Consider the following 14,751-nt stretch of genomic DNA (forward strand, 5'->3'; position numbering starts at 1 on the left):
AGGTCTGCAGGTTGAAAACCAATGCTGTATGATTTACTTTTCCATAGAATTGACTTCACACATTGAGACAGGCACACAGTGATGAATCAGTCTTGTGGGTGATGGTACAGAAGCTTTACTCGTAATAGTGTAGATGGGGTAAGGTATTCAATCTGGGCAGAGCCCCTTTTCTGTGTTGCTGCTTGTAAATGGTAAAATGGCAGACTGAGCTTTGCAGTTGCACAAGGCAATATTGCTGCTTCTACAAGCTAGGTCCATGTCACATGACTCCCACCTCTCCACTCTAGCTTTGACAAAGGGCATTTATCCCTTGTTCCTGGGTCCCTGAGATTGTTAGATGTTCCAACCATTAAGACTTGAACGTTGCAGGGTTTTTTTTCCTAGCAAACGTATAGGCTCTGGTTGGCCAGCTTGGCTTATGAAACACAGATGGCTTTTGTATAGTTCTCTTTGAATTTGGTTACTGCAGCCCACAGGGGATCATTCGTGTCTCTTCAAAGATAATAAGGTGCAAACTTTTGCGATACTGTCATGGTAGCTCCTTCTGTTCGAAGGTAACAGACCAAACATAGCTTCAGCCATTTTAAAAGGTCTTTGTTCAATTTTTAAAAGTTTAAAAATTAGCCACGAGGATATATATATATATATATGTGTGTATTATAAAAATATCCAGTGTGAGATCTTAGTCCCCAACACTTGTTTTCCATTCTCCATTATTGCTTCCCCAGACTCACCCTCCAAAAGACCTACACTAGCTTTAGTTACTCCTTTCCTATTTAAAAACTTGTAGAAACTCTTACTTTCTCATTTTTTTAACCAACCAGCTTTCTCTCATGCTCTATTTTCTCCCTTTTTTTTAGTCATTCTTTACTGGTTCTTAAAATCTGACACATCTGCCCAAGATTGATCCTGTGCTTTATTTGAGGAAGATGGTCAACTTGCACTGTATCAGTCATAAGCATTTAATAGAAATGTTTTCCTTTTCTGTTACGGCCCAGCTTCTAGTTTGCGTGGGCAACAAGGACAGGAGAACCTGGACCATCAACTGAAACTGGCTGTGGCCTGGAATAGGGTGGACATTGCCAAAAGCAACATCTTTACTGATGATAAACAGTGGAAGGTGAGTCTTGGCAAGTTTATGTGCAGTGTTTGTATTTTATTATGGATGAGATTCCTTCTTTTTCCCAGCTTTCTTGCCTCAAGATGCAAAACCAATAGTGCCTTAGCAAGGATTGAAAAAGAATGAGAAACTGAGTAATTTCTCCTTGGCTTCTTCTGAACTGGAACTGCAGCAGAGACTAAAGTGCAAAACCTCATTTGTTAATGCTCTTTGGGAGTGCAACGGGTCTTGATGCAAATACAAGACATTACTATTACTGATACCTCATTTCCTCAGCAACAGAAATTAGTCTCTTAGCAGAGCTGAAAGAGAAGCTTGGGTCAGAATTTTTCCTTGGACTTCAGGACCTTGACATCAAGAGCAAATGGGGGTCCCAAGCCCCAGCATATAAACAGTGAGATTGGCATTGCTATATTCCCAGAGATAGCTTCCTATTGGCTGTCTCTGTGCTCATCATCCTATTATGAGCCCACCACCATCATCATCCTATTATGGATGATGGCGGGCTCATGATGCTGCTGGCCCAATCAGAGGGCAGCATCTCTGAGCCTTGGTGCTACTGAGGTAGGTCAGCATCTGTGCGGATGCCTCGACATGAAGGCACTCTGAGTGGTAAAATGAAATTAATATTGCAGAGAGAGGAGGAGAGGCAGAAGACCCTGCAAAATGGAGGAGAAAGCCCTTCAAGTGCATTGTTAGGATTATGGAGGCAGTCTCCATCAGTGGACCATGGAGCCTCTGGCTCCAATGATACCCCTCCAGCCTCCCACAGGGAGATGCCCTCACTATGCTAGCAGCCATCCCACACAGCAAAATACTGGCGAAGCCAGAAAATTGTCAGTAACTGGGGCCTTACAAATTTATATTGGTTGTCCTCCTCTGTGGAGTGGGCAGCCGATCTGTATCCCAGCAATCACCAACCCCCACCCTCTACCCACACACCTTGGAAACCTCTTTGGCAGCAGGAATGCATAGGGAAATGTCCAGACACGGCTCCCTGTTCATTTCCCAGTTCCACAGCAAACTCCAATTCCACAGTGCTAAGTAAATTCTGCCCTTATAATACAGAAATCTCTCCCTGTAGCTTTTGATCTCCTGTCTAATCTAATCCTACTCTCATGTGCACACACCATCCCTTTTAATATACCTACCAATCTAATCCAACTCGCCCTTCACTCTCATCACTTCAAATCAAAGCTCACTCTTCCTCACTCCTCATACCCTTTAGTATCACACTCTGTCAAAATTATTTTATTTGTTCTTGGGAACTCATTCATGAGGGAGGCAGTGACGTAGTTGTATTGTCACTGGACTGGTAATCCAGAGACCCAGAGAATTTGAATTCAGTAAAAATCTGAAATTAAAAATCTAATGATGACCACGAAACCATTGTTGGTTATTGTAAAAACCCATCTGGTTCACTAATGTCCTTTAGGGAAGGAAATTTGCCCTCCTCACCTGGTCTGACCTAGATGTGACTCCAGATCCACTGTAATGTGGTTGATTCTTAGATGCCCTCTGAAATGGCCTAGCAAGCCATTCAGTTGTATCAAACCGCTAAAAAGTCAATAAAAAGGAATGAATCTGGACGGACCACCTGGCATCAACCAGGAACTGGAAACAACAATGACAAACCCAGATCTGTCGACTCTGCAAAGTCCTCCTTACCAACATCTGAGGGTTTGTGCCAAAATTGGGAGAGCTGTTTATTGGATCCAGTGCCTTTGGTTTGTTGGATCTGGGTTTCACACTTGTTTCGGGGTGACTGAGTTGGTACCAAGACAGAGAGTATCTGTAGACCGTTCTTAGAAGAAACACAAACACAGAAAATATTGGAAATACTCAGCAGGTCTAACAGCATCTGTTTCTCTCTCCACAGATGCTAACAAACCTGCTGAGCTTTTCCAGAATTTTCTGTTTTTGTTTCAGCTTTCCAGCCTCTGCAGTATTTTACTTTTATCTCAGAAGAAACACATTCTGGTTATTTACAAAAGGAACTCAGCAGCCACACTTGTGTGCTTACAACTCAAGACTCTGTCTTTACTCTTCAGACTCCAACTCAAGGCTTCTCTACAGAGGTAGCCCATGCTACTCTGCTATTGGGTAGCAAGATCATGTGATCTTACATTACAACATCTGTCTTAAAGGTACATTACACATCAGATTACTACATCCCTTCCCTTTTATTCAGAATACATGTTATGATTTTTCTCAAAATATCAAGTTATTTACACAGATCAATAACTAACAAAGTCATTCTTTCTGTGGGTTTACTTATACATGGAAAACTTTTCAGCCCTACAGCTTCTGGTGTTTTATTCGGAACCTCCTTTAGTGTAGTCTTCTGAGCATCTGATTCTTCAGTAGCTACTTGTAAATCTGTTTCTTCAACTCTTTCAGACACAGTCGGCCCTTCAGACACATCTGTACTCAGTTGAGTTCTTTCAACAGGAGACGTTGATTCAGTCTCGAACACTGGTGGAATCGTTTCTGGGGGCAGAAATTTCCCCCCAGTCAGAGGGGTTGTGCAGGGGCGGGTGCGAACCTGATTGGTGCCCCTGATTGGGGCTGTGCTGCCATTTTATGTGGGTGGGCCAATTAAGGCCTGCCCAGCATGATGCGCAACCGGAAGTGTTGTGCGGGTGGGAAGATTTCCCTGAGTCGGGGCTTGCGCTCTTTCGTGTGCATGCATGAGGCACAGAGGTGCCTCAGGGAGATTAGTTTAAGTTTTAAATATCCAAATAAAGAAATTAAATACTTTTAAAACATGTCCCAATGTCACGTGAGCTGGGACATGTCAATGAATTTTTTGAAACATTTTTATTGAATTTTTAAACTCTTCATGAAACCTCATTCCGCTCATGGATGAGGTTCCATGAAAAATGTGAAGGCCGCCAGGGCTCTTCACCTACCTGTCAACCTTAAGGTTGGACAGGCAGCTCATTTTATTAGTCAATTAATTTTTAACAGGCCTTAACGCGCCCACCGAAATGAATACCTAAATGCGTGGTGAAGTCAGGACACCTGCCTGACATCACCGCATGTCATTTTACGTGTTGGTATTTTGTTTCTCCTTTTCTTATATGATCCACATGTCTCCTTATGACTCAATCTTCCACTTTCATGTGGTTACTGCACTTATTTCACTAAACAACCATTTTGGTCCTTCTCTAAAATGTTTTACAAATACTTTCTCTCCTACATTAAACATCCTGTCATGACTGTGACAGTCACGTCCAATTTTCTGACTCTCTGCCTTCTTTCCACCTTCCCCCAAGTTTGGCATAATAAGGCTCAATCTTGATCGGAGACAGAACTTCATCAACAATTCTGCAGGTATGACACCTGAATGAGGGATGGTTCTATAATGGAAAAGAAAACATGCTAATTTAGTCTCTATAGAATCTCCAGACAATTTCTTCATACCAGATTTGAATGTTTGAACGCCTCTCTCAGCCAGTCCATTTGAAGAAGGGTGGTATGGTGTTGTTTTGACATAAATAATACGGTTGAGGCTTATAAATCAGTTAAATTCAGCACTCATGAATGCTGTCCCATTGTCTGATGTGAGCACTTCAGGTAGTCCATTGATTGCGAAACTTTGTCGTAGCTTGTCTTTTGTAGCGGAAGATGTCAGTGACCTCACTTTCTGTATGTCCATTCTGAAAGAGCGTTAATGATAAGTAGAAAAAATGTTCTCATAAAAGGTCCCACATAGTCGATGTGTACTCGCACCATTGGCCTTCCTGACCACTCGCCGGGGTGTAACGGAGCTATTGAAGTTAATTTTTTTACTTGCTGACACTGCATACAACTTCTAAGTTTTCTACTTCTCCATCTATTCCGGGCCACCATATATAGCTGTGTGCTATGGCTTCATTTTGGAAATTCCAGAATGTGCACCGTGAAGTTCAGCTATCAATGGCTTTTGTCCTTTTCGAGGAACAATCACTCGAGCTCCCCACAACTATTGAGTTGGAAGATCAGCCATTATCATAATGAATGGTGGAGCAGACTCAAAGGGCCGAAAGGCATACTCCTCCTATTTTCTATGTTTCTATATAAATACTGTGGCTAAAAGAGCAGGTCAGAGGCTAGGAATCCTGTAAGGATCCTGTCAAGGGGCGATTGTTAGATTCTCTCATGTCTGAGATGGCCATTGCCTGACACTTGTGTGGCGTGAATATAACTTGCCACTTGTCAGCCCAAGCCTGGATATTGTCCAGGTCTTTCTGTATTTGGACATGGACTGCTTCAGTGTCTGAGGAGTCACAAATGGTGCTGAACATTATGTAATCATCAACGAACATCCCCACTTCTGACCTTATAATGGAGGGAAGGTTATTGATGAAGCAGCTGAAGATGGTTGGGCCAAGGACACTACCCTGAGGGACTCCTGCAGTGATGTCCTGGAACTGAGGCGAGTATCTCACCTTCTCACTCCCCAAAGCCTGTCCGCAAGGCACAAGTCAGAAATGTGATGGAATACTCTCCACTTGCCTAGATGAGTGCAGCTCCAACAACACTCAAGACGCTTGACACAATCCAGGACAAAGCAGCCTGCTTAATTGGCACCCCTTCCACATTCACTCCCTCTATCAATGACGAACAGTGGCAGCAGTGTATACCATCTACAAAATGCATTGCAGAAACTCACCAAGGCTCCTCAGGCAGCACCTTCCAAACCCAAGATTTTTCCCATCTAGAAGGACAAGGGCAACAAACACATGGGAACACCACTACCTGGAAGTTCCCCTCAAAATCACACATCATCCTGACTTGGAAATATATTGCCATTCCTTCACTGTTGCTGGGTCAAAATCCTGGAACTCCCTCCTTAATAGCAATGTGGGTGTACCTACACCACATGTACTGCAGTGGTTCAAGAAGGCAGCTCACCACCGCCTTCTCAAAGGCAATTAGGGATTGGCAATAAGTGCTGGCCTAGCCAGTGACGCTCACATCCTGTAAATGAATTTTTAAAAATGTGGACATTGATAGCTAGTTGAAAATGACTTCAATTTTTCAAACCTCCCTTAATAAACTCTATTCCCTCTTCCTGGGTTACTACCCAGTGTTTCTTCCTCATTACTTCCATATCCTTTGAAATGGGGTATCCAACACTGTGTCTGATGCTCTTAACTGCAGGCGAACTAGTTCCTCGACATTGTCTCATTGTTTCTCTAATTTACTCTTGCAAGTACAAATTTAAGGATGTCTTTAAATGTACTCCATATCCCCAGTCCAGCTCATCCTCCACTTAAACTACTTGCATTTAATGTGTGATTGTTTTCCCTTATCTTTCTTCCAAAGTGTGTTGCTTCACATTTTTCAATATTGAACTGCAGAGCTGCCTCCTATCTGTCCACCCTTCTCTCCTGCCATTGTTCTGCTGCCCTCCCCTTCTCCTGCTCTCTATCACAATCACATTCACAATTTGCTGCACCTCCTAACTTGTTTCCATTTGCAAATTTCAACATTCTCTCGGTTTGAAAATTCTGATAATTTTCTTTATAAGTAAGACCTGAGCTAACAACATCAATCTTTCTAGCCAATGAAACTTTCTCTGGTTTTTCCCTTCTAAATACCTTTCCATCTACATTCCTTTGAATTCCATGCACCATTATCACAAGTTTCTATATGGTACTTTATCAAATGCTTTTTGAAAATCTACATAATCCCACATACCATGTATTTCCTGTATCTTTTCTGTTATTTCTTTAAATCATTTTGTAAGGATGGTTCATGATGACCCACCTGTTGAAACCCAGTCTTATTGCAAGCGCTTTGGTATTGGGTTCCGTAATGAACCCTGACACCAGTCTCAAGTCCTCAGCACCTTCATGTGAGAGCAATATCCATCCAGCAGATTCCCTGTTTCCAGTAGTGCCCCAGAGGAGTGTGTCTACGAGCTCTGGAGTCAAGCAACCGAATGTGCAAAACCTTTGCTGTGCACTGTCACATTCACTTTCACCCTTGTGCATTGTGGTTCTTGCAGTGAAAAGCCTTTGCCAGGGCCATCTACTTTGGTGAACTGCCTTCATTGCTGAATGAGAAATAAGGAGCCAAGATGGGAAATATACAGGGTTATGGACAAAAGGCAGGGATGCAGGGCTAAACACAACTGCTCTATCAGAAAACCAGCACAGGCATGAAGCACCAAATGGCCGCATTCTGTACTATAAGTTTCTATGATTCTATGAGATAATGGATGAGTGATGGTGTGGCTGAGGATATGGCTGGTTATGCAGAAGTGGAAGGTACTGGCAGCTATCTAATTAGGCCCAGACCTCAAAACCTTTCTTATAAATCTGATTTTTAAAAAATTTCCAAGTATTTATACAATTTCCTTCTAAAAGTAACCATTGAATCTACTTCCAACCTTCCTGTCAGGTGGTACATTCCAAATCATCATCATTCATGAAGTAGAAAATAGTCTCTGCATTATACCTCTGGTTCTGTTGATAATTACTTGATTTTGTATCCTCTGACCTTCTACCAGTCAAAACAGTTTTTCCTTATTTAATCTATCAGAAAGTCTTCAATGATCACCTCTGTCAAATCTCTCATTAACCTTCTCTGCTCAAAGAAGCACAACCTAGTTTCTCCAGGTAACAGAACCCCATTGTTCCTGGTACCATTCTAGCAAATTTCCTCTGCAGCCTTAAAGGCCTTGGTTAAAAATGGGGCTGAAAACAAGAAAGCAGAGGTGAGGTGAGTTAGACATGACATTACGGTGATGGGAGTGAACCCAGAGGAAACAGAATCGGACCAGGATTTTAAGATTCAGAATACATGCTGAGAACACAGTGAGGAAAGTGAATAAAGGAGTGGCACATTAGAAAGAAACTGGAAGGAAAGGTTAGGAGAAGCTTATCTGGAGATGCCATTCAACATCTATCTGCACTGCAAAAGAGATAGCAATTATGATGGACAATTTGGTCCACGGAGTGCGTGCTCAGTGAATCGCTGGCCACTGACCATCTGTTCGGTATCTGTGTTTGGTGGAATTTATCGTCAGGTTGCCTGAGGTGTGCCACCGTCATAAATCTGCCACCACAATTTCCTGTGTTCATTGCTTGCTCCAGTGTCACCATGGCTCCTTTAAGTAGCAACAGATTTTGTTGTCACTGCTACTCCTCTAGATATTGTCCACCCCCAGTTCAGTATTTAAATGATCATAGAATATTTTTTTTCTTTCAGTCATGGGATGTGGGCTTCGCTGGCTAGGCCAGCATTTATTGCCCATCCCCAGTTGCCCTTGAGAAGACGCTGGAGGGCGGCATTCCTGAACTGCTGCAGTCCATCAGGTATACAATGCTGCTAGGGAGAGAGTTCCAGGATTTTGACGCAGCGGCAGTGAAGGAATGTTGATATACTTCCAAGTGAGGATGGTGTGTAGCTTGGAGGGGAACTTTCAGGTGGTGTTCCCATACATGTGCTGCCCTTGTTCTTCTAGGTGGTAGAGGTTCGCAGGTTTGGAAGGTGCTGTCGAAGGAGTCTTACAACAGCTGCAGATTGTGTTGAATACAATTCTCCATGTTCTCTGGATACCCCCGCTCAGTTTTGAGCCACTAGATATGTTCTGAATCTATCCTATTTAATACAGTGGTAGTTCCACTTAATACGATGGAAGGATCCTCATTGTGAAGGTGGGACTTTGTCTCCACATGGACTGTGCAGTGGTCATTTGCATCTGTGACAGGGGTACACTGGCATGGGTTAGGTTAGATAGGGTTTTCTCTCAGCATCTGCTGCAGTCCCTGTCTGGTGGATATGTCCTTCAGGACTTGGCTAGCTCAATCTGTAGTGGTGCTATTGTGCCACTTTCAGTGATGGACATTGAACCACAGAGCACATGACACAGCATGTGACACTAAGTGCTTCTTCCAAATGGTCTGCAACTCGGAGTACTGATTCATCAGCTGAGGGAGGACAGTAGGTGGTAAAGTAGGAGCTTTCCTTGTCCATGTTTGACCTGATGCCATAAGACTTAATAGGATTTGAAGTTAAATTTGAGGACTTCCAAGGCAACCCACTTCTGACTGTGCTTCTTGTGGGTTTGTCCTGCTGTTGGGACAGGACGTCCTCTGGGATGGTGATGAAGGTTTCTGGGTCATAGGCTGTAAGGTATGATGTGGTGAGTATGGCTGTTGCTTCACCAGACTGTGGGACAGCTCTCCCAATTCTGGCACAAGCTGTCAGATGTTAGTAGGAAGGACTTTGCCGAGTCAACTGGGTATGGTGTGCCATGGTCGTTTCCAGTGCCTTGGTCGATGCTGGATAGTCCATCCGGTTTTATTCGTTTTTGACTTTTCTGTCCTGATTTAATACAATGAATGTTTTGCTTGGCCAATTCGGAGGGCAGTTAAGAGTCAACCATATTGGGCGGATTCATCCCAGATTTGCACTAAGTGCAGAAAACAACATTTTACCCATCAGCCGCAAAGGCGGCTTCTCAGGCCGTATTGTCCCAATCCCACCCCATTAATTATGCATCCCCGGGAAACATGCCTTTTCAATGGTGGGCGGGCTCTCATTTGTCCACCACATCATCACCTTGCCACTTCCTCATGCTGGGCGTCATATTTAAAGTGCTTCTGCAAGCAGCCGCTCAGTGCTTCCAGCCCAGGACTGCTGCAGGGAAGATGTGGCCCCGAAAGGCAAAAAGAGTTCTGCCCCAGGTTTAATGACGTGCCCCTTGAGTGCCTTTGGACATCGTGGAGGCCTGCTGTGATGTCCTGAGCCCCTGCTTTGGCTGCAGGCTGGGCAGCAACATCACCAGTCCGGCTTGGGAGGCAGTGGCAGTGGTGGTCAGCGCCAATGCCCTGCAAAAAAGGTCAGTCACTCAGTGCCAAAAAAGGATGAATAATCTCCTCTGTTCTGCCAGGGTAAGTCATTCTTCTCATCACTGTCAACTGTCTCACTCACAAACCCACCACACATCCACAGGAAGCTCACTCACTGCCAGTTCAAGGGACATCACCATTCACTCTCTCTCACACACACCTTCACTGTCCATGGTGCCACTTGCTACCCATACCTACATGCTAGGCATACTTATCATCTGGCCTGGCAGGCATCATGCTTGCACTCTCTCCATCTCTATTCATGCTGGATAAGCGGGCACATGAGGGAGATGTCACAGACTGGTGGAGGAATGCCTGAAATCAAGGTCCTTACAAACTTTGAAAATAGAGCCATCCAGCTGGCTGGTGAGGATCTGGACCGTTCCTGTGTTGATGGTGAGGTCAGCGGGGGTCTACCATGTGAGGATCCAGCAGTGCAATATCCATCAGACAACCATGCTGTGAGTGATGTGTCCTGTTTCACATTATCTCTCCTTGCTTTCACAGGCACATCTGGGAAACAGCTGGCGGAGTCCATGACCCAGGGCCTCTAATCAAGCCCCGAAGTAACCTCAAGAGGAATCTGGAGGCACCTTCATTGAAGACCTGTCACAGCGTTTGCCCGTACCCTCCAGCAGCGCAGAGACACACACCTCAGTGGGATCTAGCTTTAGAATAGCCTTGGGATCACAATCTGGTGGGCATATCGGACTTTCTAATCCACAGCAAGTGGCAGCAGGGACTTCGCTTGGAGGACTGCTGGAGGCCAAAAATTTGCTGAGTCCAAGTCAGATGACAAGCCTCTGGACTCGGTCATACTTCAGTTGCTGGAGCTGCAAAGGCAAGCTCGGGAACATCAGGAAGGGATGTCTGCTGTACTCCTCTGATTGCAAGACAAGATTGAGGTGTCTGTCCGCCTTCAGGCTGAGGTGATAGTGCTGGCATGCTGACTCACCAAGGTAAACATTGGTAAGATGGCGGGTGACATAGAGACCTTGGTCCAGGACGTTGCTCCTGCACTGCTGCACGGGCTGAACTCCATCATTGATGCCATAGTTGGCCTCCAGCAGTGTGTACGCAAATGGGGTGAGGGGAAGCTTGACCTCACTCCAGCTTCCCCTTCTCCTCAAGGCATCAGCCAGGGGCCCTGGTACTCATCATTGCTGCCAGAATGTTGTGGGCAGGCAGCACAGAGTTCATTCTCTGTGTGCTCTCAGCACCTTCAAGGTAGGGCTGCTCCCTGCCCCCGTCACACCACCTTCCCCCAATCTAGTCAGCATCTGTCAACAGTGGGCTGTGCTTCTGAAGGGGTCAGCTGCTGAAGGCTGACAAAGGATCAGGCACTTTTAAAGTTTCATGGCTGCACATCCATGATATGATCCTGATCAGAGTCCAAGCGAGCTGCCCTCGGCCAGACAGGAGTCAGATGCTCTGAGGCTATGTGAAGATCTATGGAGTGTCCTCACTACATGTAGTCATCCTCCTCCTAAAATTGAGCGACTATTAGGGCCTCTGCTACATCTCCATAACAGGAGCATTATCACAGGGGTGATGTGCACTGCCATAAGCCAGACTGGAGTTAAACGTTCACACATGTAATATGAGTATCTATAGTGTCTTCTCACTGTATGTAGTCATCATCCTCCACAAATCTAACAGCCATGACAACCTCCTGAGTGCACCTGCCTCATGTGGCCAGTGCGAGGGCCTCATCGCAGTCATTGTCGTCTTTAAGGACCTCCTCACTCTCATCCCCGTCGACATTCTCCTCATCAAGGGAGACCTCCAGCTCCTGCATCTCCTACTCAGCCAGCCCCTCTCCCCGTTGCAGCACCAGGTTGTAAAAGGTGCAGCAGGCATTGACGATGCTCAGCACCCTAAGTGGACTATATTACAGGGCTCCACAAGACTGGTCCAGCCACCGGAACCTAATTTTTCAGCATCCCGATGGTTTGATCCACCAAGTTGCGAGTTACAGCATGAGCCTCATTATACCTTTGCACTGCTGCGGTCTGAGGCCGCCAGACAGATGTTATCAGCCACAGCCGCTGTGGGTAGCCCTAGTCCCAGAGGAGCCATCCTTACAGCCTCTGTGGACCCTGGAAGACGTCAGGGAAATGTGACTGATTGAGAATGTAGGAGTCATGGACAGTCCTGGAAACCAAGTGCAGACCTGTGGTCATAGTGATCGCACACCCAGCTACACATTCAGCAGATGGAAGCCCTTGCAGTTGACATAGTTGACCCCTTGTTGCGATGGAGATCTGAGCGCCATATGAGTGCAGTCAATGGCACCCTGCACCTGTGGGAAACCCGAGATCTGGGCAAATCAAATTGCTCTTGCATCCTCGCTCTCTTGGTCCCAGATGAAATGCACAAAGTTGTGTGCCCTCACAAAGATGGCATCCATGACAACATGTATGCATTTGTGGGTGGAGGCTTGTGATATCCCACCCGTGGAGCCCTGAAAGGAGCCACTGATGTTAAAGTTGAGTACCATGGTCACTTTCATGGCCAGGGGCAGTGGATGCCCTCCTTTTCCCCATGGCGCTGAATCCTGCAGCAGCCGGCAAATGTGACCAACCAGTTCCCTAGACATACGCAGTCATCGGTGACACTGGTTCTTGGTCATCTGCAGCCTCTATGCTTCTGAGGGTGGTGCTCCTCCCAATGAACAGCCAGATGCCTCCGTTGCTCGCCTCTGCTTTCTGTACGTCACGAGGCATTCAGCTAGGTCACCAGGCTCCATGCTCCTGATGTTGTACTCCTGCAGGATGAAAGAGCGAAATGTGTGGGTTAGCTTGGGTGTTCTGGGAAACTCTCCTGGTTAAGTCTGAAGGCCCCTTAAAGCACCCTGGAGAGTGCTGACAACTTCGCCCATTGGGCTGCATGTTGTGCTCTCAGCTCAGGTGCAGGCATCCTCCTAACCCACATTGCAAGGCTGCACTGTTAGCTTGAACCATGGGGTAGACTGCTCCAAACCGGGATGATGACATTGCAAGGGGCTGTAAGAGCCTCCACCACTGACTGCTCCAGCTTTAGCAAGGAGATTTTACAATGTGTCCAGTCATCCAACTATCCTGCAGTCCACTTAAATGCTCATTTGGTTGCAGTCTATGCCCAAGGGGTGAAAAGCTCTGGAGCACTTGGTGGCACTTTTATGCCCATGTTGTTTGAATGGCAGATAAGCTAGAGGCCCGACTCCATGCATGTCAATGTGGCTACATCTGAATTGTCTCAGCTGCAGAGGAATGGCCACGTTATATAAGGTTTCCCTAGTGCATGGCTGCTTTCCTCGCCCCCAACCTGCACGCACTTATGCACTACCATCAACCACTGGGCAGACATTGCACCCCCTCTCCCTCCCCAAGTCACCTCAACTGCAGGGCAGCCTCCCCCCGACCTGCCAAGTCACGCTGACTGCAGGGCAGCCCTTGTCCCCTGCCCAACATGCCTCAGCCTTGAATTCCAACAGATGACCCTCACAAGCATTGCGCAATGTTACTGTGCACTCACCTCCGAGTTGCCCTCAAAGTGAAGCCTGCCAAGGGCACGCCTTATATGTGCTGTTGTGAAACATGTAGGACGATCCAGCATGGGGGGATGATTCCGGTAGGCTGGCCTTCTGATATGCAGATGTATTACAATGAGATTCCTGACCTCCGATGGCAGCAAACGCAGCCCGCCATTCAGGGGCTGAACTGAGCAGATGATCGCAAACTGATTTCATGACATCGTGAAACCGAATTTTGCCTTATTGCCATATTGTCTGCTCACGCTGCTGAACACGTCTGATGCCAGTGAGTAGGGAAAATTCTGCCCATTGTGTGGGCCCAGAGTCGCATATCACCAGACCGGGTAAGGATGGCAGATTTCCTTCCCTAAAGGGCACTTGTGAACCAGATGGGTATCCATGACAATCCAATAGTTTCATGGTCACTGTTGCTGAAATTTATAAATTAATTGAATTTAAATTTCACCAGCTGCTGTGGTAGGATTTGAACCAGACTCTCCAGAGCCTTAATCAAAAAGCAGAATACTGCAGATGCTGGAAATCTGAAATGAAAACAGAAAATGCTGGAAATACTCAGCAGGGCAGGCAGCATCTGACCTGCTGAGTATTTTCAGTGATGTCTGTTCTTATTTCCTCAGAACATTAGCCTGGGCCTCTGGATTTCTGGTCCAGTGACATTACCACTGTGCCTGTATTCACAGAATGATACAGTACAGGAGGAGGCTATTGTGCCCATGCCAACTCTCTGAAAGTATTATCCAATTAGTTGCACTCTGCTGCTTTTCTCCCATGGCCCAGAAAATTTCTCCTTTCCAAGTATTCATCCAATTCTCCGTTGAAAGTTAGTTTTGAAACTGTTTCTAGCACTCTTTCAGACAAGGCCTTGCAGATCATAGCGGAAAAAATATTTCTCCTCCTCTCCAATTACTGACGCTTCTGCCAGTGGAAACAGTTTCTCCGTATTTGTTCTGTCCAACATTTTGAACACCTCTGCTGAATATTGCAGTCTGCTCAAAGGAGAGGCCCCAACTTCTCTGCATACCTGAAGTCCATCAACCCTAATACCATTCTATTAAAACTCCTCTCTTATCTGCTTGGCATCCTTCATAAACTGTGGTATCTGGAATTGGTTAAAACACTCCAATCTAAGCAGTGATTTATAATTGTTTAGCATAACATCCTTGCTTTTGTAAACTATTCCTCTCCTTATAAAGAGCAAGGTACCATAGGCTAACAGCCTTCTCAACTTCTCCTGCCACTTTGAAAGA

At 45.8% G+C, this 14,751-nt stretch overlaps 1 protein-coding gene across 2 annotated transcripts in view; it reads left to right on the top strand.

Moving 5' to 3' along the window:
• Window positions 1-14,751, top strand: part of trpm2 (transient receptor potential cation channel, subfamily M, member 2) — a 543,973-nt gene that overhangs the window by 344,797 nt on the left and 184,425 nt on the right. For both annotated transcript variants that reach the window (XM_041200804.1, XM_041200805.1), the window contains one exon: window positions 999-1,120. In XM_041200804.1, coding sequence (XP_041056738.1) covers window positions 999-1,120 — 122 coding nt within the window. The remainder of the gene's footprint in view (window positions 1-998; window positions 1,121-14,751) is intronic.

This window comes from Carcharodon carcharias, chromosome 12, assembly GCF_017639515.1.
Source record: "Carcharodon carcharias isolate sCarCar2 chromosome 12, sCarCar2.pri, whole genome shotgun sequence".
In the NCBI taxonomy this organism is placed as follows: Eukaryota; Metazoa; Chordata; class Chondrichthyes; order Lamniformes; family Lamnidae; genus Carcharodon; species Carcharodon carcharias.